The following is a 26,498-nucleotide window of genomic DNA, read 5'->3' on the forward strand; positions in this document are numbered from 1 at the left end:
CTGGGAATGTAACCCAAGTCCCCAAATATCGGATGAGAAATTACAGCACATAGAGATGCAGCTTCCAGCAATAGCAAATGCAGACCAAACACCGAATACTATGGAGAAACATTTCTTATTTGCAGCTACTACTGCATATGTATGAGAAGACATGGCAACAAGAAAGTTCCTTCTGCCAACACAAGATACAGTAAGAGATGATGGAACACATGCTTTCCAGCCTACTTTGGCAACAAGATGCTTTTCTGTTCCTTTTGCCCTTCTTTCCCTGCCATCTCCAAAAGGGTACAAGATAAAAGATGTTGATCTTAGCATATGCCAACATAACTTGCAGTTTCAATACAGAACTCTGAACGCGAGAGCAGTTGGTATAGCGAGTCTGAACAGTAACACGCAATGTTAAAATAAGCTTTAGTCTGATAGAGGAGATGCATGTATTATCGGCTCAATGACTGCCTCCAAAACACCACTATTTTAATTTGTAAGTATTCGCTGCTCCTGCAGTGCATTCTAAAGCATATTCAGATCTCTCTGCAGATCTGAGATGTTTCATAGTGCCTCACTTCCTTAGGCAATGTGCTCTTGAAGTCATCTCTGATGCAGAGGTTTCTCTCCTTTCTGCAGAGCTGAAAGCATCTTGGCCTGAGATAAAAAAAGCTTTTATATCAGGACTGTTATTTGCAATTCTTAAAGTAGTGAAATAGGTATCAAGAAAAAGAAAAAAGAAAAAACAAAATCAATGCATATAGCACCAATTAAGTAATCAGACATTAAAATGTTTTATACTGCCAGAGCACAGAGAACAGGCTTAGCAAAATTTGGAAAGAATCATGGAGAAACTGCAGACGAGCCCAGGCCATTCAGTAGATTATCAAAAAAAAAAAAAAAAAATTATTCAAGTCAACTCTTCCAAAATAACCCCATAAATTATTTCCCTTCTTCCAAGAGAAAGTTCTAAGATGAAGGTCACTGGAAAGGGGTAGCTTCTCCCTCCTTCAGTGCATTCTCAGGAAGGAAACACAAATCATGCCCCTTTATAAGGGTGATGAATGGGCAGAAGTTCACAAAGCCTAAAAAAAATTCACAAGAAAAGTCTAATGGTTTCTACAAACAGCACCAATGGCAGCTTTGATACCTAGATTAGAAACAGAAGCCCATAAAATCCACTGCTATTTATCTTCAGTACATATACACAAAGCCTCTTTTTTTGTGGCAGTGGTAAGGAACACCCACAATTATCAATCACCCATAGAAAAACATTAGCTATACTTTCAATTCCATTTTCTTCAGAAGTGACAGTCATCTACCAAGATAACAGCTTTCCATTCAGAAACAGATCATCGGATTATTGAAAAAGGTGGACAATGGTACATGAAAAAGCAGAGAAACTTTAAAAAGAAAAAAAAAGAAAATAGAAACTGTTTACCAAACAGGAAAAAAAAAAAAAAATCAGAAGCAACCCATTCCAAAGATAAAACTATACTATATAAAGGAAGTGGTACATGACTTGCCAGAATATCAGTATTCAACTATTTCCTATACTTTCCTGCCATGTCATTAGAACCCAGAAACAAACTAATAGCCTCAGATTTGCCAGAAGACAGTGAATAAGACAAGATCTCTGTACTCAAAAGGTAAAATGGAGGTTCTTGGGATACACCATTGCAGGAAAATTTCCTCTTTTGGAGTTTTAAATACTGCCCAAGCAGTTCACAAGGAGTTTGCAGATTACCAAGGCTGAACAGGCAGCTGCGTTCATGCAAACAGGGCAAAGGCAAAGGACCTGACTTTAGGAATAAAAGTGCTAAATTACACCTGGCTGGGGGCTTTCTAACCAGGCACAGTATCAGCCGTAATCACTAGCTCAGCACGTATTGTTATCAAATTCAAGCACAGAAAGTCAAGTCAGAAGAGAGAATAGCATTCTAGTAGTCTAGTAAATGTGACTCGACTAAGATGAATCTGGGGCAACCACTTTCACATATTGTAGTTTTTAAGAAGCAATATCATCTACGTTCATTCTTATAATAAAGTCCCACAATTCTGCTTTTCTAGTGAAATCTATACCGGCTTGGTAAGCTAAAAGAAATGGCAATACTTTTGTTAGAGGAACAGGGATTTTACCCCTTCAAGTACGCAGAATGCGTGTGGCTGCATCTCGCATTCCGGTGCCTCAGTCCCTGAATAATTTTAAAATACACAGATTCACATTCAGTAGCTAAAATTTAATCAGTCAACCCTTAAAAAAGGGAGGCCTGATGATATGAGTATACCCTCAGTTGCCACAGGCACCAATAAAAAAGGACACCCAGCACCTTCCAGGTCTCCACACACACCAGATTTCAGCATATAAATCAATATAACCAAGTCAGTTTAGTCCTTGCTTGCATTCAAACTTCATTACCTTTCCCAAGGCCAGTTTAAGAGTCTGTTTTTACCTTTCCTCTTTCAACTTCTTTTGTTGTCATAACAATAACTCGGGAATTCTCCTGGAACACCATCCTCCAAAAATCATTCACTGTATTCTGTAGGCAACCTTGAGTAGCAATGTAGCTTTTTTTTGGCTTTGAGTTGTTGCACTTGGTTTCAAACTCAGGCTGGAGAAAAAACAATTTAACAAATGGTGACAAATGGTACAAGACTAACTTGGATTTAAGTGTTAAAGAGGAGACATGAGCTGTACCAACAAGGCTTCTGTAGGTAGGAGTATACTTACCATAATAATATTAGCATTGATATAGTCTGAAACAGGCTCATTTGGATCACCATCATGTAGAACAACTCTGGTATGATCAACTGGAAGAATATATATGAATGTTAAGCACTTGCATCCTATGGTTGCGAACACACAGCTGTTTTTAAATATTTATTTAAATATGCACAGACAGGTACATTTCTTACTGCTACCAGAAGCCATTGAGTTCTCAAACTCAGTCAATTAGGGGCTAGAATATTTAAGCTTTCCTCTTTTGCCATTTCTTAAAACAATTGGCCCATTCACAGCAAGCTAGACCAAAATACGTGTTCATGCCCCCTAGTAACTCATGAGTACACGGACAGCCAAGCACTAAGTCAAGGCAAATGGCCCCTGGATTTGCTCTTTGCAGTTTTGTACCACAAATTAATCCTCTTAAATTTAAGCATTCCAGTTTGCTGAACAGCAGTTTAAGGATGTGATGCTTTAAACAAAAGCTGAAGATAAAGACAATATTTGGGAATCAAAATATTGGTATCTACAAAGTGCAAACGTTTGAACACGAATTGGAAATCGCATGGGCTAATACTGACAACGTAAGAGGGGAATTATCACTAAAGAGAAGAAAAAGCACAGTGGTGCTTAATTAACCCTGTATTTACGAGGTAAGAAAGGAAAGCGTAGAAAGGTAGCAGGCTTACACTATAATGAAAGAAATCAATACTTACAGGGTAAAATGTTTTTGTATCTATTTTTGTTTTTGTTTTCTTGACGCTGACCTTCTTTACGACTATACAGAAGTTTGCATTCTTGCTGCTGTAAAGTCTAAACGAAAACAGCACAAATAACTGGTTTAAATAAAAGCAGTATGGACTGTTTCACCATCATTACAGCGATCCTTTCTCACAAAAATGATGCTGCTTGATTATAACACCAGATAGTCAGAGAGATACTGGATTTCTCCATTCAGACTTAGTACAGCATTGCTTCCAAGGTATATAAGAAACACAGCAGCATGAGTGACAAGGCGAGCTATTTTCCACCTGATAAACACCTACGAATTCAAAGCTTCTTTAAACCACAGACTATAGCCAGCAAGTCCTCATGATACTGTTCTGGCCAAGCAGACACAAGCTGCTCCCTTAAAGCTTTCAGCTGTAAAAGGAAAACCTAAGTGGTTACAAAGGACCACAACAAAATTTTTGCCTGTGGAAATGCGGCCATCCTAGAAGGGAACGCTAAATAAACCAAACAACACCAGCAGCATTCTACAGAGCAAGTCCAAATAAACATATTTATCACTATGTCTTTCTCACCAAGCATAAAAGTTAGGACTACTATCATATTTCTCCTTTTTGCTGAATCAGGCCAGTAAAGAGTTAAAAACTTTCCTCTGAACCAGCATTAGCTTTAGTATTAATAAAGATTAGTAACTAATGCACAGACAACATTGCCAACCTGCAAAGGAGTAAGGCACTTTGTGATCCAGTGCTTCTGTCCCTCATCTGTACTGGATTCCTCCAGACCTCACCAGTCTTCTCCCGCTCCTTCAGCTACAGCGCGTCTGGAGTGACGCCGCTGGAAAGCCCCCAAAAAGTCCCTGAGGTTACGAGGGCTGTTACAGCAACGCCGCAAGAGCGGATCCACGCGAGCTGCAGCCAGACCAACTCCAGACAGCCAAAGAGGAGGAAGGGGCATACAGGAAACCCAGCAAAGCACAGCACAAGCAACTCTATTTAAATATCAAGCACAAGGAAAAGTCCTTCAGTGCTTAGAAGCAGCATATTAGGAAGATATTCTTGTCTGTTCCCCCAAAACAAAAGTCCACATGGGAATGCTACCGTATTTCAAAGGTATGATTGAGAAGGGTACAATTCAATGTACAACCCACCACCACAGCCACACACCACTAAGTGCTCTAATTATTCTCTTCTACCAACACAAGGCCATTTCACTAAATCAGTACAAAACCTTGCGCAGACTTTATCGTATTACCCTGTTGGGGGAAGAAGGGGGGCAATTAGGTAACTACAAACAGGGTTATCCATAAAACATCCCAGTGCAGAAACAATAAATCTGCATGGGGATTTCTCCTGTTGGCAAGGAGTTAATTTCTCAGTGCCTGGTTCACAGTTAAGATGAGAGGGACAACAGCAATTCCATACTTCACAGCCATGCAGCTTAGTAGCAAATCTCCCTCCTTGCAATGAAGCTGGAGGGACCAGAATCTCCATGTCTTTGTTCCAAGTTTTAATCCCAAAAGCAGTACTGGCCTGACTAAAAAGAAGACTCAGGCTTTGGAAGCTGCTCCCCTTGTTATTACCACCCTTAATACTCTTGCAGAGATTGCTTTTACTTCAAAGCTTGGGCACGTCAGGCGCATTTGCTCACTTCTATTTCAGTCTCTGTTATTGTTAGTGCCTCACTTAGTGACCTTGGACAATCAGGCTCATCCTAAAGACAGGGAAACCAAAGAACAAAAGCAATACAGGAGAGCTGTGAGGTTTCATGCTTATGAAGCAAAGACAGAAAACACATCCCCATAAAGCATTGCTTGCTACTACTACCAACAGGTGAAATGGCACTTTGTAGTAAGCTCACCTCTTGCTACGCTGCAAGGGTCTTTCAAGTGCCATTGTCAGAGAGCATCTTTAGATAATTTTAACACTTTTGAGTCTCAGCCAAGTGAAACGCCAAAGAGATGAACCGAAAGTTAAACTTTGCTAGCAGGTTAAAAAATGGAAACAATTAAGTGTGTGGAAACCATAGCTTCAAACACATCTTCACTTCATACAGTTAATTATTATTGCTTTGAGCATCCCTGAGGAGAGATCTATGAGCAGCGGTGACTTCTAACAAGCCCATTAAGAGATGTACACAATGCAACAATAAATCTGAAACGTAGTCCTCAATCCCACTACAACATCCAAGCATTAAGCTCACCAAACAGCCATTTTTCAGAAGCAAAAACATTACAAGGTCTGTCAACATTTCTGTCTAGTGGTTCATGGGATGAGAGGTACATTCTTAAATATGCCTGAAGACAAGTAATTTATAACTACCATCTGGACTGCCAAATCATAAACAGCACCGGCAGAGATCCATGGACAACCTGGAGTTTGCCCCCCCCTGCCTCCTGCTACCAAGGTTGACAGCTATAGCTGAGGTGAATGAAAAAGCATGACACAAACTGCTAGGAGATTGCTTCATTTCCAAAAACACAGTGGAAAAAAAAATAAGGTTTAGTGCTGACCTCACTAACAGCAGTGAAGGGGAAAGAGAAGTGGAATGTCTCACAGTTAAAATCTCTCATTTGTTACATTTACTTTTTCTCTAAGACTTCTGGCTCGCTAGCAAACACTCTTCAGGAAAGTACCTTACTTCTAAGGACCAAAAAATCCATTACAAGACAAATTTATTCAATAAAGAACAGAGGTCAGAAAAGGAGTCATAAGTGTCAAGTAATAGTTCAGTCATATTTTGACAAATCAACAATCCATTCCTAAACACACCGCACAAGAATGCTTCCCTCGAGAAAAAAAAAAACAAAAACAAACAAACAAAGAAAACCAACATTAATTCACAAGGCTTCTAGTAAGCCAGCACCAGTTACAAGAAGGGCAAGCCAACAGGGCACACTTTTTCCTTATTATGCCCTCTGAATAAGAGTAAGGTAAGGTATGCTCAGAGTCTCCAGGGAAGCCAACAGACACCCTCTGCTTGGTGAATTTGTAAATGTACGTTCAGGCAGTGATCACAGGCAATCTACACGACTGTGTCATGATTGGATCAAGCACACCACTAATCAGTCTTTGGAAAAAGCAGTTAATTCCCATATTCAAGTTTTAGCCATTAGAGCAGGCGTGGCTAATCTTCCTGACCCTTCAGGCCCCGTATCAAAGTTCACACGTTGAACTCTGCAAGAGAAGCAATTCAAAGGTTGAGGCCGTTTTACCTCCAGGCAAGGTTCACAAGTAATAGATGAGATCTGCTCCCCGGGGGAGGATCCACCACTCTACTGTCAGGGTACAGCAGAGCCCCAGGTCCTCAGTAGAGGCCAGAGCAGGCTTTGCTGCCTTGCTTCCCCCTCCAGGTGGGATTCTGCCCCCCCACACTGGGCAAGGGGGAAGAGTGAGGAGAACGCTTAATCCTCATTTTATGATTTCCCCACTGCCATGACCTCAACTTTCTTATATTCCATCCACATTCACAGTGAAATGTGCTACCCCTTCAGTAAAAGTCTTTTGCTTTTCATAGATTTATTTTTCACCTCCTGACAATCTCAGAGCAGACTGGAGAGTGCATTTAACTTATGAATACGCCTGATCAAAAAAGAGTTTTTTCAAGAATGGTTGCTTTGCAAATCCATCACTATTCAAGAAATTTCTCAAAATAGCATTACACAGCCAAAACCAGCCTCTCTCTCAAAGACCAGGACTTTCCAGTTTCCTGTTGCCATCTGCTGGTAGAGTTCCAGACTCCACTGTGGTTTTCTTCTGTATGTGTGGCGTAAACCAGTCCATTGTACTTCAGACACTTGTAAGATTTTGGCTATGACCATCACATGCAGGCAGCTGTTAAGTGACTCCAGTTGTCAGAGAAGGGTTAGGACCCAGGCTAGACTCAAGTAGTTTGGAATATGTCAGTTAATTTGCTCTACTTGAGAAATTAACAGATTCACTGGTATTTTCTTTCAAACATAAATAGCTCCCTGAAATCATTAGGATTTCAAAGAAGGGGAGAGCTGGCCAGCACAGCTATGTTACAGACATGAGATGTGCACGGATAAGACAGAAGGAAAGGCAATGCTACTTTCTAGAAGGGAAATGGAATTTTGGCTCCAGGCAGAAGTGAAACAGCCAAACAAAACAAAAATAAATCTTCAGGAGTCTAAGGAATACACATAATCAATGGTGCTTCATCTTAGAGCTTGCTTAGAGTTTTAAGATCCCCAAAAACAGCTATCAAAAAGCCACAAACGCAAGGGCAAGAGCATATATTGACTGAGAAATCACGCTGAAATTACCTTAAAGCAATAGTGCCCAACCTCCCAAACACAGCAGAGTGCAACCTGAAACACCCTCTGCACCAAGACATGCAACAGAAAGCACGGTGCAGTTCCCTTTGCACAATACATCTGACATATTCCAGCTGCATCGGCTATCGCTGCTGTACTGGGGCTCGGGCCACCAAGAGTAACTGAGGCTGGGAATTAGTCCTTTGCCTCCAGAAACGTTAATCCAGCCTAAGGACCTCTTCCTGTCCGTGTGAAGAAAAGGAACACAGGAATGAACCTGATTTAATTGTCCTGGAAGGCCAGACACAGTTGTACATAGAGCTCCCTCATGGCAGGGAGGATATTCAAGAGGGATTGTGCTGGCATTGAAGAACATAATTAGCTCTCAGAATCAGGAAAAGAGGCAAATATTTCAGACGTTTTACTAGCAGACACAAGAATGAAACTGGTAAAATTTTAACACTTGCTGTACCGGACAGGAGATGGAAGCAAGAACAGGGATATGAAGCGAGAGAGTGGGAGATGAGAAAATGTCAGGAAGGCAGCAAACCTAACTTCTCAGTAGCGTAGAGATTTAATACCATAACACTTGGAATGTAATGAAGTACCTCAAATTCTTCCCAGAAGCCCTGCTTGACTTTATCTGTAGTCTCTGCTAGCTTGCTTAGCTCTCGCACTCTGCTTTCAATCTCTGCAGCATTAATACGGGTCGTATTCAGAGGCTAAGAAAGATACAAATATTAAACAAAGGTATAACAAATGACAACCGTGAGAAGAGAGTTAAAACACAAATATCCTACACTAAGTTTACTTTATATAGGCAATTCTAGGATCCAGGCATCTATTTGGACTTCAAAACTTTACAATTCATACAATGAAGGGCAGCGAGGGTACCAAGGAAGGGGGCAGGGAACAATTGCTTTTAGATAAAGTCTCACGGTTGTTCTTCAATACATTAAGTTGTCTCATTTCTGGACTAGTCCTGCAATCCCTATGGACCACGATGACACCGAGAGAAGTTCTGCATGCATCACAGACAAGAGTCTATCCTTCACAGGCATATAAAAAACTGTTCCCGTTTAAATGACTGACTTCTTCATCCAGTTTCACGAAGTTTAAATCTTCATTTTTGCATTAGGAAAGAAAAAAAATGATGTCTCACAGAACACATGGAAAAGCCTGCACTTCAACAATAAATGCTGCAGGTAACAAAGCTTAGTGGTGTCTTCTCCATTCACTCACCTGCTTGAGTTGCAATACTGTGCCCAAAGTTTCTACCATAGGGTTCTTCTTGTAATGTTCCACTAGATCTGTCAGAGAGTCAAATTTTTCCCCTCCACCAACATCGTATTTTAGATCCTTGAAAGACAGATGCTCATCAAAATAAATGCACTTAATACAATGATGTCTACGCTAACATCATCTTTAGGCTACACAACATATGAGAAATTCTTTTTAAAGCCACATATAGAAGAATCTAGTAAAAATCCTTCTGCTAAGGAATGGTAGAATTTTAATAAAAAGCCACCCATGCACTATGGAGGACATTACCCTTTTTGTCATCTAATTGAAAATCATTTTATCTGCCTTTTCAGGAGAGCTGATTCCTTCTGAACTGAGGTTCGGGCAGCTCAAGCAGGCTACCTGAGCTGTGTGACCAGAATCCAGGAGATAACTTTGGAAATCAATTCAAATTCCTATCATTGGGAATCATTGGCTCCTGAAAGGCTGGTATTGACTGGCATCAGCCCTATTTAAGGAAACAATGCTGAACTATTTTCTTCAATGTCATAAATGCTACTAGTAGTTAACTGCAAATCAAAGAGATTTTCTTGGAAAAAAAAAAAAAAAATGTTCTGGTACTTCAGCTTTTACAGTCTTCGCAGGCCATTTCTACCTCCAGACTATTTGTGTTATTGCATTTTAGTTGTTTTTAAACAACTAAGTTGTTTCACTGTCTTTTAGAGTAATAGAAGAAAATGATAACATCTATAAATTTTTTTTTAATAGCAACCCATGGGCTTTTATGAATCAAAAGACCATAATTTAATAATACTTCAGTGAAGAACTACCCTATATTCAATTCAAGCTTTAGATTTAAAAGTACTCCTTGGATTCAATACTCAATTTTCACAGAATGTTGACCATCTATTAGGTGCAACTTTACAAACTGACAGGAGAAGCAAATATATTTGGATAGATCTCTATTTGCCCAATTACTCCTATTTTTATATAATTCATCCAGGAGACTGCAACTCACTTAAGAAGATTCATGAACACGAAAGGCTCCATCAGCAGAGGATTTGAGACAGACTTCTGATGCATTCAAAAGCAAATCTATTAGAAGGTACTTGACAGCATAGTGTAGCGTGACATGATTCAGTCAGGCAAGCAGTCAAAAACAATAAAACCCTAATAGAATTTTGATACTACCAAATTAGTCAATTTGATCAAACAGATGATATATAGCACATACAGTACCACAGGGAAAAGGGAAATGTATTCAGCTCTCCGTAGCAAAGTGCAAGATGGCCTCCTGCTAGAATAAACCCACTGCCCGTGGAAGTAGCCCTGTTAAAGAAGCTCGTGCTTCATCATACCTGGCAGTGAATCATGACATGTGTCACTTTAGATTTCCCATCATTACTCTCTCCTTTATCATCTCCTGTCCGGACAGAAAGAACAAAGTCCCCAGGGTGGCTTTGACTCTCACGCACAAGAAAGCTTCCATGTTTTCCTTTTTCTGTTAATAGTTTTTCAGCTTCTCTTCCAGAGAGATGTCCATGAAACCACCTTTAAATAAAGTAAGATATAGACAGGTACCCTACTTGTCATTCCAGCCATGGCTGAATCTGCTTGTTCTAAATATTTATAACAGAAGTAAAACACTCGTGCTAAGTTATACACAGAACAAGTGTCCGGGTCTACAGAAAGCCTCAGTTTATAAAAATAAAAAACAAAATAAGCCTTGGAAGTGTACCTGCAACATACACACCAGCGATTACAGAAACACATCAAAGCAAGCACCTCCATAAGCACTGAAATCTGCATTTCACACAAGCTTCAAATGAAGCTTTAATTTGGATCCTTTACAACAATCCAAATGGCGTCCAGTAAACACAAGCTTATACTGCAGCCTTTTCCTCAGTCAAGGCATTTATTCTTTTATATCCTTCATGAGGATGCCCTTTGCTGATAAACCTGTGGGAACTTAGCATCTTTGAGACCCTATCCTTCCATCAGATTAGGAACTGGACAGGAGAATCACCTCAATCTCATTTCTTCAAGAAACATGGCCAAAAAGGCAATAACCCTCCCCACTACTGTTAAATAAAAGCCATTCGGAGGAGTGAGAGAACTTGTTTGAATATTTTCCCTTGTTTTTTCACTTCTGAGAATAAACTGATATCTATGGGCCATAGAGGTTTATTTCTGACAGACACATACTCCCTCAGTATATGTCTGAAGTCTCAGATTCTCCTTATCAGCCACACTCCTCAAAACATGAGTTTCAGCAATTTGAGGGTTTCCCTGTCATTCACATTCTTACACATATGCCCACTGCTGGAAAAATCGTATAAAGTTATGCCCAGAAATAGACCTGGGCATTCCTTGCAGTAATAACAGCTTCAGGAAGCTTTGGGACAACTTCTACAACAAAACATTCTCCCAGTAAAAATAAAGGGAACTACGCCCTCTCTTTTAGTATTTTATCACACCAGGAGAATGCTGAAGAAAATAGGTTATGAGGCTTAGATTGCTTTATCTTTAGTCATGTTTATTAGTCTGCTTTGCAGATAACTTCTCTGAAATCAGTGGGACCACTTTTGGTACAAGACAGTGGCCACCCTTTCATCAAAGGGAAGCTGACTGCAGTGTTAATAGGGATAAACACACGCATTTAGCAAGTGCATGGACACTGAGGTTTTCACCACCGTTTCTCTGACCTTTCAGATGTAGGATCAGCACAGTTCAGTGGATATTTCAACTCTATAACATCTCCATTCTTTTCCTTGAGCTGTCCATGATGTTCCATATAATACTGGACTAACTCAGCCAACGTTGCAAACTTCTCTCCTCCATAGAGGTCATAGTAGTCTCCCGTGTTCTGGATCTTGATGTGGGTGACAGCTCCAGTTCGTCTAATAATTGAAACAAAGGAAAAAAACCCACACGAGTCAGCTGATTTCCAATCAATCACTTTTATATTTAGTGTTCTGTTGTCTGAGTTGGAGAAATCCATACTTACATTTGCATCGCTTTCCAACTGAAATACTGCAGAAGAGCTAAGCTAGAGCACCTCTGCAGTGTGCTTCAGCCACATTTCAGTGGCTTGCAAGAAGGGGAAGTGGCTGTCCAACAGTCAGGAAGAATAGGGAAAGAAAAAATCTTAATTCTGTAACGAAGGGATCCTTGAAGCCAGTGTAAGCTCTGCGGCCTCACAATCTCCAACAGAAGTCCCTCAAACCCCCAAGAACTGCACACACAAGCACGAGGGGTGGAGGGGTGAGAAGAATTCAGCCTATCCAAGACACCCATCAAAGCCTGTTTACTCCTTTCCCCAGAATTTCACACTAATCACTAAGATCTCCCCTTCAGTAAACAGTTGCCTTTGCCTGATGCAAGTCATTTGCTCCCACAGTCTCTAGTATTAACGAGGAACAGCTCTCTGACAGTCCCCTTCTGTTCAACAAGGCCCATTATCTCAAAGGTATCCCAGAAGCATTACTCTTATCACCAATCCCACTTTTCCTTTTTCCTTTATCTACTTCCTCCTGCCGTCCTTTCCCCATCCCTACCACTATACACACAGTGTCAGGGGACAAGTGTTACAAAAGGCCTATTTTGGAAGCTGAAACAGCACCGCAGTCGCCCTTAAAAACTTGCTGACTTTTCCTGTAAGAAGAGAGTCTGGAGAGCATTTCCTTGCACGTGCTCGATCAGTAATTCCTATCGTCTCTGCTACTTTCAGATAGTTACCGAATAGATTTTCAAAGGGCTAAAAGTAATGTTATTATGAATCTACTTCTGCTTCCCCTTATCTTTTTTGTCCCTCTGCAGAATCAGAATTCACTATTCTCCAACCAATAGTTTCCCCAAGTTAGGTAAAAGCATTTGAGAACCTCTGCATGGAAAACAGGAGAAAGAGAGGAAAACAGTGAACAACAGACTAAAAAGTGATCCGTGCATTCTTTCATCTCTTAGAAGCAGTTCACTTGCAACTCTTTCCCCATAGAACAGCACCAAATGAAGACCCTGACTAATTTGGGGAGAAAGACAAAAAAACCCCATTTAAACGCACCTAACAGAGAGCGTAAAGTCTCCTGGGTTACTTTTGCTGGGCCGTGCCAAAAAGCTGCCATCCACTCCTCTTGTTAACAGCAGGTTTTCTGCTTCCACCCCAGTAATATTTGGATGAAACCATCTAGAAGAGGTTAAAAATAAAGAGTGTTAATAAATAAACGGAAGATCTTCTGGTTTTCAGAGTTAACTTACGCGACAAGACTAAACAGAAAAATTCAACAGCTTCAAAACCAGAAAGTACTGAATTTTGTTCCTAAAGAAATAAGAATCTGTATCTTAGCAGAGAGTATAAATTGTCCGTTTCGTATTACATTGCAATTTTACATATTGCTAAGAGATGTTTTGTAAGAGGAAGACCTATACCTCTACTGCTTGAATTAAAAGGGTATCAAAGGTATACAATGTGAGCAGCGACCACAAGTCATGCATTTTCCTTACTCTGGGAAGACAGGACACACAAAGAAACTGAAAGACAATCCGGAAAAATACTTAAAAATAAAACAAAACCTCCAAAGTGACAACTTGACAACATTTTAAAGGTTAAAAATTTAACAAAACCTCATGCTTTAGGGCACAGGCTGATCACCAGGTGATAGGGGTCAGGAAGGAGCTTCACTTGTGGACAACCTACGCGGTTGTCCCGTCTTCTTCCACCGTCCTCAACAGAACGTGGTGCTGCCCGCTGCCAGAGCGCCGCTCTGTCTTCTAACTACCATGGCAATTTCTCTGGTCCGAATATATCCCACTTAAATACAAACACCGAGGAATCTCATATTGATATTCACCACCCACAAACAGCCTTCTGAATGACTAATATAGTGCCCTGCCAAAGGAGAGCTCTATATGGTCTATATCCAAGAAGCTCAGTGTCCCCACCTATGGCATTAACTTTGTAGAGACAATTTATTCTTAGCCATTCAGTTAACGCATCTGTGTTTTCTCTTATCTGTAACTGAGGATTTTTATTGCCCTCTTGCAGTACTAAACTACATCTGTGTGTTCTGGATGAAAGGAGTTTATAATGAGGCACGATTTTAGAAGGCAAACTTAAAAAAAAACCCCAAACCAACCACCACACAGCCCAGGGACAGAGATGTGAACGCAGCAACTAAGAACTGTTTTAGTGGCTTTGTCAGACTTGTGTTTGGCAATTAAAAGATCACCTTTATTTTTCAGAGTTGCCATAAATTAGACTATTTATGAAACAAGTGAAAACGCACATCCATATCTGCAGAAAGAACCCAGGCTACTTCTCTTTGTACACCAGGTTCTCAGTTTCTCCGAAGTAAAGCAAAATATTAAGGCAAATGACTCTGCAACCAATCTCATTACATATATGAGTGCTACATCTAAAAAAAATTGAATAGCGTTTCTGATCCTACCCGATACAGTCAGCATTTCAATTCATTTCATAAACTGCTAAAACAGCAAAATATGCGTATGCATGTCTAAATTTAGGGTTATTACTGTAATTGTTCCAGCAATTCCTTCTGTACTGAAAAGTCGACAGTATTCCCACCAAGGCCTTATCCAGCCTATTCTCTTCAGAGACAGATTCTCACAGAAACAGCCTGCAGAGTTTTAGAGATTCCAGAATATCCAAACTCCTAGCACATCATTCGATTGGGAATTAGGATTACTTATGTGTCTTATGATTCTTCCTGTTAATCTTGCTTTTTTGTCTAGTTGCACCAAGAAAATCTAGTCAATACTACTACATCTTTAACTGAAGAACAACAAAAAAATAATCAAACCTATGCAGCACGGGTCATGAAAAAAATATTTAAAAATACTTCAAGTTATTATAGCAAATGGGAATCAATTAATAAATAACGCTACACTTATGTAATGACGACTCAAACTTTAAGAAAAGTCTCACAAAAGAAACTGCACAAGCATCGGTACCTGGTATGAACTGAACATTAAATACCACATTTTGGAATATGACAGGTTGGCCTGCAGAAGCTGATAATGTATTTGCCACACTTCCACACCTAAAATTTTACTTCCATTAGGAGAAAGCAAAAAACAAACAAACAAAAAGTGCAGCACCATTTTGAAGAGTTTATAAGCTTTTCAAACACACATAGGATTCAAGAGACACCTTTGCAAGTTTCTGAGTTTATATACAAAAATGGATAAATATACAAAGGAGAAATTATTGGGATCAATTCTACAAATTTATTGTATGGCAACATTCCATAAACTGTAATTAATATAATATCTTCTGTATCTTATCCTAAACCCTAATACACCTGGAAGTAACTGTAGACAAGTTGTTAAAAAGATGTAAAATAACAGAAAAATAATAATTTAATGAAGAGAAGGGACTACAAATAACTTGTGCTTAAAGGAGAGGTTAAAAAGATGATAGATTGTTTAAAAACAAAAATCTCACCCCCACACGTACACACACTCCTACTGAAGATGGCAAAAAGCAAGCAAGTGTAGCAAAAGAAAAGCTACATCTGGGAGAGCGATGGAGTTTATTGCACTTTATGTAACTTTTGTTCTAATGGTAACTTGTACTCCTGCTCTCTCATCTTTATATTTTTGGCTTTGAGTAGGAAGATGCATTTGTCAGCCACCCCAAATAGAAAAATGGGGGTGTTAGTGATCTCTGTTAAATGGTTCCGGACCGGTGATCGAGCTCGCTTCATTTGAAGTACTGCCATCACATGTGCTTTTGAACCTTGGCGGCTACATCCCTTCCAAAACCGGAGGAGAGAGCAAAGGGGACTGCAGACACCGATACCAGTAACATAAGCCCTATAGAGAACTTTCTCTTGCACTTCCTTTTATAGGGATGGAATGCATTTTAGACTTTTTTCTACTTTCCTTCTTCAACCTCTATTATGAGCAGGTGCAGAGGCTATCCCAAGCAAAGGACATCACAGCCAACAAATACAATCAAGAAAGTAACACACGCACACGTAACCCCACACTCTAATTAACCTAGCTGTCCTCACTATGCACGGAATACTCCTTACAGCAGTTCTGATTTGGGGGGTTCAGCAACACACCATTCTAAGTCCCTTATTAGTTTACAGTAAGACAAAAATGATGGCAGAAAAGTAACCAGTGAAATAGCAGGGATCTCATTTACAAAACTAAGGGGATATTAGCCAAGCAAGAAACCTTTTGATGAAAACTAACACATGGTAGGAATTGCTACAATTATCTCTTTTTTTTTGTTGTTGTTAGCATAGGCCAGAAAAGATCATCAGGATCTGTGTTTTGTAAGTCACACATCGCCAGCATATTTCTCTCTTACCAAACTGAAGAGAGAAAAGAAAAAAATCAATACATTTTTCCATGCTGTGATCGGGCTTTTCTAATCACCTTTTCAAGAGCAGGAGAGATTAAATCAGTTCTGAGTCTCAGCTGTCACAACCATAGCATTCAGGGAGGCGGTGACTGGTAGTTTAATTACACCTATTTATAGGCTCATCAGTTTATATTTCTCATCTTTTTTCACTCTCCCTCACAAGTTACAATTTAAAGTCCTGAGCAGAATATGAGGATTATTCCCAACAACAAGGAAATTCGCAAGTGTTTCCAAAGGTAACTTGTCTACTCAAGCCAGTGCGTGAGTAGGGACATTCAGAAAAACCCAACACACAGTAGAGATCTCCCACACGCCTCAAGACCCCAGACCCAAATTTAACCATAAATGGCCACGGACTGAAAAACAACCTGTCTAGTTCCACCACCTTAAGCAGAAGAAGAAAGAGGACAACCCAATGCTGAAGAAGTTATACTTTAATAGATATTACTTAAAAAGATGTATCAAACTTCAGAATAGGTATGTTTGATAAGAATATAACTATCTTCTTCCTTTTTGTGACATTAATTCCTCTTCAGTTTAACATTTACCTTAACCCCTCAGCCCAAAAAGGGCTGCTAAAATAAGACAAACATCAAAATACATTCAGGACAGTGAGAAGCTACAACAAAGAAAACAGATTCAACTGTTCATCGTGCTGACTTTGCAACCCCACAAGGTTTTGAAATTAGACCGAATGCTGTTAATAAACTGAGAGCCCAGACCAGCTTACGAACGGTAGTTTTAAAGTTGGCTGATGTTTTAGTTTCAGTAACGTCACTAGTGCCGGACTACCGAGAGCAGCACGACCCTCCCTGGCCTCGGATACTGGACCGAGCGGTTGCCACACGAATAAAATTCATCCCTCAGCTCCGGTTCGAACGCACACGCGGGCACGGGGTGACTCGCTTGAAGCCCCCCACGAAGCCAACGTTACTGTGGCAGCTCCGGCCTCTGCACGGGGGTCGGCGGAGCCGCAGGTCAGCCGCTCCCCCCCCCCGCCCCCCCGGGCCCCCGGCCACGCCGGAGAGGGCGTCCCCCCGCCGCGCCGGCTGGGTGAGGGTCCGCTCACCGGGGAAAGCGAGGCGAGGGGCGGGGAGCCGAGCGAGCCAGGCCCCGACTGGAGCCGAGGCGGCGGCCGCAGCCCCACGGCGGCGGGAGCGGGGACATCCCACCCCAGGACCGGGCGGGGAGAGGGGCTACGATGCGGCTGCAGGCAGCGGGGCGGGGGCTGCCCCTGCACCAGAGCCCCAGGGCGCGGGAGGCCCTGCCCGGCCAGGACGGCCGCGGGGAAGAGGAGGCCCAAGCCGAGGGTCCCCCGAGAGCGGGCAACGAGGGGCCCGAGCCCTGCGCGCCCCCGGGGGCAAGCGGCCCCCCTGCCCGCCACCCTCCCCCCTCCCCCGCCGGGCTCGGCGCCGCTCGCTCCCGCCTCACCTCCGCGATGTCATTTTTCTCCCGTGGCACCGGCGGGTCGCGGTGCGCCCAGCCGCCTCCCCCCCCCCGCTCCTCCTCAACGGCCGCCTCTCACATCGGGGGGGACCCCCCCCCGGCGCGGGCCGCGGCCTACGGGCGCCCAGAAGGGAGCGTGAACAACGGCCGCCTCAGGCCCCGGAGGCGCACGGAGCGCGGCGCGGCCCGCCCTGCGTCACCCGCCCGCTGCGTCATCGGTCTGCGACGCCGCCCCGCCCCCGCCTCAACCCCCCGCCCCGGGAGCGGGCCCCGGTGTCCCCCGCCACGGGAGCAGCGGAGCCGCGTCCCGCGGAGCCGGGCCGGGCGTTGGCGGAGCCTCGCCTCGAGGCGCCCCGAGGGGGAGGGAGGGTCAGGCCGCGGCAGGGCGGCGAGCCCCGCTCCCGGAGCCGCTGGCCACCGCACAGCCCCCCCCGGAGCCGGGATGTGGGTGGCCGATGCTTCCTCCCCGGTGACCGGGGCCTGGCCCGGGCCTCGCCGCACCAGCCCGGACTACAAATCCCAGCGTGCTCCGCGGCCGGCGCGGTGACGTCAGACGCCGCGCTCTCTTTAGGCCGCTCGTACCCGGATGTGGGTCCCTTTCCCTCCCCGGAAGGTAAGAATGGCGGAGCGGCGGCGGGCCGGGCCGGGCCCCGGCGGGCGCCATCCGCCGCCATCTGCCCTCGGGCGGCTGCGTTAGGCTCACGGGCCTGTCCCGGTGCCTTTGGGGACGCGGTGATGGCGCCCGGAGGGGGCGATGTGGGGATGGAGCGGGAGGTTCAGTCGCCTTCGGCCGGGCCAGGCCCGCGGCTGGCTGCGGGGTCCGGGCTGGGCCGCGACCGGAGCCCGTGAGCCCAGCGGGCTGTGGCCGGTGCTGGAGGCTTTCGTGGGGCTTGAGCGGTAGCCTGGGGAAGACTGGCGTAGCCCCGCGGTGTGGCAGGGCCCGGTGGGGCTGAGGGGAGCCGCGAGCATCCTCGGGAGCAGAGGGGTGACTGCGGCCTCGGCCTGTGCGTTTTCCTGGGCTTGGCGGTGGAGCGGGGCTGGGGGGCGGTGGGGGAGCTCGTACCCGCAGGAAGCGGCGTGGAGGAGCATTTTGCGTTACGGCTGGGCCTGCAGCAGACAGAGCTTTTGGCTCTGTAGTGTCTTGGTTAGGCACGGCTGCAGGAGGTGGCTGACAGCTGTTAGAATGGTGTAAAAGATCAAATTCTGATTGTTTTCTTTTATTTCTGCGACTTAGTCGTCGGCACACCTTGTAATAAATCATAATTTTCATTTTACTGGGATTCACAGATGGCGGGCGAGAAGGCAGCTGCTGAGAAAAAGCCAGGCGAGAAGGCGGCTGGTGAGAAAAAGCCAGGCAAGAAGAAGACAAGTGAGAAGCCGCCGGCTGAGCAGAAAGGAAGCCAGAAGGAAGCGGGTGAGAAGAAAAAGAAGGTTAAGAAGCATCATGCCAGCCGTAACCCTGTCCTGGCCCGGGGTATCGGGAGGTATTCCCGCTCAGCCATGTATGCCAGAAAAGCGCTGTACAAGCGCAAGTATACTGCTCCGGAAACAAAGGTAAGATAAGAAATGCTGTGTTTGAATAATCATGGTTTTTCACAGTGACTTTGGTTTGAAATGTCGTATGTTTTCCCTTTTCTTTGTCTACAGATAGAAAAGAAAAGGAAAGAAAAGCCACGCGCAACCATCACCAAGCCGGTGGGTGGAGACAAGAATGGAGGCAGCCGGGTGGTTAAAATCCGCAAAATGGTAAGAAACAGAACTCGGACGTGCACAGTTTAAGGCTGTTATTTGTAAGTTTTGACTAGACGATGCACCTCTGGGCTGGGGCAACAGAGCAGCCTCAGCCCGTGTCGTGCTCAGCTGAACTGCCGGCTGTTCTCTCCCCAAGATACGGACCCGGTGATTGTCGGTTTTGGGGGAGATGCTGGTGATTTAGAGGATGGTCAGTAGACAAGAGCGGGGCCTCCTCTGCTTCTTGTATCGCTGGGCTGAATTAGAAGCACGCGCAGAAATACAGCGCTGGTGTCAACTTTCGCTGTTGCACAATTGGACAAAAAATATTCCGTGTGTTCCCGAAGTGTTGGTTGCAGCAGAAGAAAAAAAATCTTTCATAAAGGTCATCTTTGGGGAAACAGTATCTTTTACAAATGGAAGAATCTATAAACTGTAGCGCAGGCTTTCTGTCCCGTGGAATACATGGCAGTACAACATTTTGCTCTTCTTTTTCCAGCCCAGATATTACCCCACTGAAGATGTTCCTCGCAAGCTTTTGAGTCACGGCAAAAAGCCCTTTTGCCAGCACAAGAGGCGGCTGCGGGCCTCTATTACTCCAGGAACCGTTCTGATCCTTCTGACTGGTCGTCACAGAGGCAAGGTAACCCCAGGCTGCTTCTTGTTGGCTCCCCCAGTGGCTTTGCAGCATTTCTGTGCTGAAACCGTTTGGACTGAGCAGAGGTATCAGGGATTTACCAGCTGATTGCACCGGACGCTGCTCAGCCACTAGATGCAAATCTGTTTTTCTGTGATTTCTGTCTAGATGCTTTCTCTCATCCTGCCTTTAGGAGAAACAGGCTTTAAACTAATACTCTTCTACACAGAGCTGGAAGTAAAACAGGCTAGTCCAGTTACTTAGAATTAAGGGAGTCTTACTGCAGTGCAGAAAAGCGCATAGATTTGTGTCGTGCTAACTTTGTGCTGCTTCTAACACCCGCTTCTAACTGTTGCAATGAGGATGAAACTTCGTCTTGGAGTAGTGATTAATTACCAAGGTAACACTTGATTGTTAAATGTTAAGACGTGCCTTCATCTTAATGATGTTTGCTAATAGGTCTTAACCGATATCATTTATTTTGTTGAATTCTTTGGCTTTGATGTCACATTACTTAATGCTGTTCAGAGAAGGAAAACTTGAGCAGAAAGAACAAAGTGCAAGTGGGGGATGGCTCTGACTGTGGGATATGTTGTGGTGCCCTTCTGTTTTTTATCTAGTCCCTCCCTTTAACTTGCACAAAGAACGTGGGTGACAAGGTGGCTGCCTCGCCATCCTGTAGAATAGGCAAAGATTCAAAACCAAACTAATTCGCTCAGCCTTGAACGATGGAGCATGTGGAGAGTCGCGACCTGTCCTGGATGAGGTAACTCTGCCAGGGCTGTACTCTCAGAAGGTTGGTAGCTTGGCTCAGGTGGTGGTCGCTTCCCAGGTCATGCAGTTGTGCCCGTGCCTGGGTGCCTTGTCCGTGCTTACACCCGCAGCACAGGCCAAGCACGGGTGCGGTCCCAGCCCGGTTGCAGTACATGAGTGCTGGGACCTGAGGACTGATGTCGCATCTCATCTCTTTCCAGCGTGTCGTCTTCTTGAAGCAGCTTGCTACTGGCCTTTTGCTTGTTACAGGTAAAAAAACTTTCATATAAGTATAATGATTTTTTTGTTTGTTTGGGGGGGGGGGGGGTGGATTTGAGTGGTTGGTTTAAGTTCATGTTTGCCTCCGCTGTCTGTAGCGCTGCAGATTCGTGTGCGCGTGGTTTGGCGTATTGTGTCTTCACGTGACTACGTGGAATCACATTCTGTGACTTTCTAAGGAGGTTCAGGGGAGATCATTAAGCTTCAGTATCTGACTACCTGGAAGATATCAGGGAGCATTTTTTTGGCTTTTCTGGAGTTTGTGGGGAAGGGCTTTGTTGATTGGTCAGATTTTAGCTGTAGGCATCTCTGAAGAAACTAGTCATCTCATACCCTACAAAAAGTCAAAAGCAGTGGTTGTTGCCAGGAGAGCTAACCTTGTTCTCTCTTCTGTCTTCACTCTGCCTTTAGGACCCTTGGTTATCAACCGTGTCCCTCTGCGTAGGGCCCATCAGAAATTTGTCATCGCTACATCTACAAAGGTTGATATCTCTGGAGTGAAAATTCCCAAGCATCTCACTGATGCGTACTTTAAGAAGAAGAGGCTGCGTAAGCCCAAGCACCAGGAAGGCGAGATCTTTGACACTGAGAAAGAAGTAAGGAACATGATTATTCACTCCTTCTGAGTGCCTTGTTACCTAAAGCCAGGCTGGAAAGGGGGAAATACCATGAATGGACAATAGAATTTTAAGTGGTCCTCAATAAAGTGAGGTAATACCATTAAAATGAATTAATACAGAGCATTGAGATAGCGCCCTTTTTAATTGGGGTAGAACAGCAGCAATGATTATTCAAGTTAAATGTCTTTTTTGACCAAGAAACACCTTTACTGTTTTGATACTGCCAACAGCACGCTGCTGGCTCTCATATCTACAACATGAGCCAAACAGTGGCTTCAGTTCTCTGCCACCTCCGGTCTCCTACCACTTTTCCCACATTTAGAACAAATGGAGAAAAGATTTCCTGAAAATGCCAGAACTCAGGGTTTGCCCTGAATTTTCTCATCTCCGCAGAAAAGTCGATGAAGTCGCTCTGCGGGATTTTAACATTATTCTTTGTACTTTCTAGAAATACGAGATAACGGAGCAACGCAAGTCAGACCAGAAGGCAGTGGATTCGCAGATCCTTGCGCGAATCAAGAAGGTCCCTCAGCTCCGTGGGTACCTGCGTTCTACGTTCTGTCTCTCAAATGGAGTCTATCCTCACAAATTGGTGTTCTAACTGTTCTGAAAGCACCACATTAAATCCGAAGGGAAAAAAGCAAGGATTTCTGGTGTCTTCATTGCAATCCATAATAGAACGTGTTGTGCAGATCTTGCAGTACATGTTACTTAATGGATAAGAAAACTGGTTGTAGCATGAAATTCTGAGCAACTGTATGTAGATGACTGGGTTTTGAGTGTATAAGGGTTTGGGGTAGGATTTTTTTTCCAATTTGGTATAACTAGAAAGGAATTGGCACTTGAATTTCAGTTTCCTTAACTACAAATGAGTTGGGGAGGGAAAAACAAAACCAACCTATTTTCTTTTGGGAAAGAGGATATGTGCTGGATCAACTAGCCATCTGGACACGTTCCAGAACAAACATCCAGCCCGATGCCTGTGCTGGTGTACTTCTGCACCCTTACTGCTTCAGGTGTCTTGGGAACAGCCAGGTCTTAGCAGCAAACCACTGCTAGGTAACTCGTTAGCATTTTAAAGCTTTGTTGAGATGGTATTTCTGACGAACTGCTTTGATCCATCAATCACCACACAAACCACAGCTAATATAGCAACTTCCTAGAGCCATTTCAGGAGCTGTGCCTTGCATTTTTGAAAGAAGTTCAAAGTTTTGCAGGGTCATTTATCAACCCCAGAACCATAACAGTATTTAGAATGTACGTCCCTCCCCAAATCCTGTCTGTGTTTTCCTGTTCTTTGTTTATCCACATGGGATGTAACGCTTTTAGTTGGGAAGAATACCACCTGCTTAGATCAAAAAGCGTGAGTCTTAATTCTGTAGGCTTAGAAATGAGTTAAAAAACAAACTGTTTCTGTGAAAGGCAAGTATTTTTCTGGCCTGGGAGACTTCCAGAATCTCAACAATTTTTCCTGTCTCAAAAACTGGTAGAAAGTGAGTTAAGAAAGTTAGTGCTGTCTGTTTTCTCTTATCTGTTGAGGTCAGTTACCAGATATCTGGAAGAGGATGCTTGGGTAGCGATAGCTCTGCTCTTAGAAAAACTGAGGATGTACATATTAACAAATCTGGCACGCTTGAGCTCTTTCTTAGCCAGACTTAGGCAGGAAACGAGGCTTATATAACTGCACCATCTGTCTTCCTATTAATTCTTAGCTGAAAGTAGCCAATGGGGTCAAACTTGACGGGGAGTAGAGATTTCATCAAATTCATACAAGCTTCAGGAAAAAGGAATAGAAAAGGGAGTAATATGACCCTCACAGAGGCAGAAGTCTGCAACGTGCCACGTTCATGGGGGAGGAGGGATTGGGCTTTGGGTGTTCCAGAGCTGAGGAAGAAACAAGAATACCTGGCTCAGTGGATTCTTGCACCAAGGGACTATGGTCATCCTTACAGCTGATGCTGGCTGGTGTTGAGAGTAGGGAAGTATGTAGCACTGGTTACTCTTCCACCATCTTCCTCTTGGTAATTAACATATTCAATATTAGTGTGGTTCAGCAGAGGGAGCCAGCGAGCCAGCTGAGCCCCAAATGCAGAGCTGTGCATCTCACGTTGCTCTGTGCTAGGTTCTGCCCTGTGGTACTCCAGGTTCTTTATTTTTCAGCGTCATTGTAACTCACCACAGACGTAGTTCCACCTTCTGTTGTACGTGGTTGGGTGGATAATGCGTATAGTCAAAGGTTTCTTAAGTTGATGTTTTACTGCAGTGATGGGACTGGCCTGTTTATATAAATCAACTCTAAAAAGATACAAAAGTGTTGCACACATCTCTCTGCTAGTACTAAGGTAAGTTTACTGATAGCTTAGAAAGCTCACTTAAAGTAAAAATTGTACATCAGAACACTTAAATGGGAAAAGTCCAAAACCAGTGAGCTAGACCTCTTGATCAGAATAGCATGTGGTATTGCAAAGGCTGCAAACTGAGATTTGGTCACGCAGTTGTCTAAGAGAACACTTAAGAGGTACTAGTGCTTCAGTCATTCCCTTTGTCTCTGGGGATGGGGAAGTTGTAGTAACAAAATAGCCCTAGTCTAGTCTAGGGGTAGTAACAAATAGTCTAAGAATAACCAGGCATTTAGATACAATGGTGTTTTTTATAATTATGATACATTCCTCATTTGTGTATCGGAAGATGTGAAATAATACTTGAAACCATTAACCTTTTTTACTGAATGGGGAGGTTTTGTCTCACAGTGTGCTGTCAGGAAGTGATTTGGTAACGTAATTCAGTTGTCTTAATAGGTCCTGGCGTGGAGAAACGGTCTCACGTGCTGCCATCGCCTCCCTCGCCCCAGCCCTGTCACTTGTCTGACTAGGTGATGGCCAGTAACACAGCCCTGCAAGGTGGGGAGAGGGGGAGGAATTGAGTATTTTCGTGCTGGTTTAGATCCCTGAACTGAGTCACTGTGGGACCAGATGAATGTTGGTGTCGGCACAAAGGGGCGTGGGAGCGGGCCTGCTTCTGGAGGTGCTAGCTGTGAAGTCAAATTTTAACACCAAATCATGCCTTCCCAGTGCCGCGCAGCTCCTCGGGCTCTGCTGCAGAAAATGGAGACGGCAAAACACTCTCAGGGAAAGGCAGCTGGTGGACAGCTGTGATTTGTCTCTCTTTTAACCTCTAAAATATTTTCCTTGAGTTCTGTGAAATCTGGCTTTTTTCTGGAATGCTCTGCGGTGGGGGATGGAAAAGCGAAAAAACAAGGACTATACAGATGACCGACACAGGAACAAAGTGAATATTCAGAAGGATTTTTCAATCTAGATAATACTGTCCACTACCTGAAAGATACTTCCACCACATAAAGAGCTTTTGTGTGTGTTCTCGCTGTCCCGCAGCTTTTCTCATTCTGAGCATGTAAACAGTTCTGCAGTCCTGGCTCGCTGAGTCATTGCTTTCCACCGAGCATCCCCCACAGAAGAAGCTAGAGACATCCAAAGCCTCAGTCACCCAATCAAAAGTGCTGGAGATGTGCAAGTCCAAAAATAGTGACAGACTCAACCACAGCAGCACTTCATTAGCATCAAATGTGCTCTTTGCTTCAGCTGCCTAATAAAGTGATATGTAATTATAATAAAGCATCCTTTTGAGAGGAAAGATAGAGGGATGTTGGCTTTCTCGGGGAATTGGTAATAAGATGCAATGGCTCATTATCTACAGGCACCTATTTTTATCTATTAGCTGCCTCTCTGAAATGACCTGGTGGATTCAGTCCAGCCCAGAGAGGCTCTGACCCAGCTGCCGTGCTGGCCGCAGCCTCGCAGAGGCAGACAGCAGCCTTGCTGCTGGGACTAGGAGCCTTAGGAGAAACTGAGGCTTATTTGCAAGACAAAGAACTTCCCAGTGCCAGGTTTGTAGAGAACAGGACCTCTGACATTTCAGGTGTGACACAATCGGTTTTAACCTTAATTAAGAAACAATGCTATGGCTGGAGCGTGAAGGGGCTTTCACAGGACTGCCCCACGTACCATCTTGGCCAAGTGTTGAGGAAAATATGCCAAATATGCCCAGATGTCCAGCGATCAGCTACTCAGTTCCCCTGTGCTATAGGATACCTGTAGGATGTGCCTTGTCATGCAGGGGCAGCTGAGCCTTTTTCCACCAGCGTATTTTCACCTGATCCCTGTTCTTCCTCTCCTCGTAGCTCACAACTGTTGCCACTGGTATACCCAGCCCAGCTTCTGCAAAAAGTAATTCTGGAGCTCTCCACAAGCTCAATAAAGAATAAACAGAATTTGGGGACAGTTTGTCATCAACGCCTGGAAGAAGCTCTGCTTTAGCCTCACAGAAAATGCAGGCAAGATCAGCTGAGAAACCATTCGTAGAGGAGAGCTGGCCCAGGCAGCCTTCCTCTAGCAAATGCTAGAGAACTCCTTCCACTTTTCTCCAAATGCTGATTTCCATCTCATTTTCAATGATTCAAGCATTAGAAACCCCATCCAAATGGATTTTACTACCAGAATTTGTTCCAGATTCTCTGTATATTCTTCTTTCAGTACATTTTGTTTCTTGTCTTCCAGTGCAGAGGGCTTCCTGGTCTGTCCTTATTAAAATCAACTGTTTTTTAAGATCAAAACTGGTTTTTACAGTTTTCTAACTCCAGGCAAGCAATTACCCTGCTCAATTTGAAACTG

At 43.8% G+C, this 26,498-nt stretch overlaps 2 protein-coding genes across 5 annotated transcripts in view; one reads left to right on the top strand and one right to left on the bottom strand.

Moving 5' to 3' along the window:
* PTPN11 (protein tyrosine phosphatase non-receptor type 11) overlaps positions 1–17,993 on the bottom strand; it is a 46,222-nt gene extending 28,229 nt beyond the window's left edge. For 3 of the 4 annotated variants that reach the window (XR_012625679.1, XR_012625678.1, XM_074844567.1), the window contains exons 1-9: positions 17,776–17,993; positions 13,015–13,137; positions 11,660–11,854; positions 10,313–10,505; positions 8,955–9,071; positions 8,321–8,434; positions 3,424–3,520; positions 2,717–2,796; positions 2,439–2,597 (exon numbers count right to left, since the gene is read on the bottom strand). Coding sequence is in view for 2 of the 4 variants with exons in the window: in XM_074844567.1 (XP_074700668.1) it covers positions 2,439–2,597; positions 2,717–2,796; positions 3,424–3,520; positions 8,321–8,434; positions 8,955–9,071; positions 10,313–10,505; positions 11,660–11,854; positions 13,015–13,137; positions 17,776–17,789 (1,092 nt within the window). In the remaining 2 variants the exon portion in view is untranslated. Of the gene's footprint in view, positions 1–2,438; positions 2,598–2,716; positions 2,797–3,423; positions 3,521–8,320; positions 8,435–8,954; positions 9,072–10,312; positions 10,506–11,659; positions 11,855–11,961; positions 12,065–13,014; positions 13,140–17,775 lie in introns of those variants that run through there. The other variant, XM_074844569.1, reaches the window with a different exon arrangement.
* A 385-nt stretch (positions 17,994–18,378) lies between these two features.
* On the top strand, positions 18,379–22,454 carry RPL6 (ribosomal protein L6). The gene is made up of 7 exons (XM_074844570.1): positions 18,379–18,403; positions 19,078–19,344; positions 19,438–19,536; positions 20,021–20,164; positions 21,133–21,181; positions 21,602–21,786; positions 22,259–22,454. The coding sequence occupies exons 2-7, from the start codon at positions 19,078–19,080 to the stop codon at positions 22,409–22,411; spliced, it is 897 nt and encodes a 298-aa protein (XP_074700671.1). The 5' UTR covers positions 18,379–18,403; the 3' UTR covers positions 22,412–22,454.
* Positions 22,455–26,498: the final 4,044 nt, after the last annotated feature.

Source organism: Strix aluco, chromosome 18, assembly GCF_031877795.1.
Source record: "Strix aluco isolate bStrAlu1 chromosome 18, bStrAlu1.hap1, whole genome shotgun sequence".
In the NCBI taxonomy this organism is placed as follows: domain Eukaryota; kingdom Metazoa; phylum Chordata; class Aves; order Strigiformes; family Strigidae; genus Strix; species Strix aluco.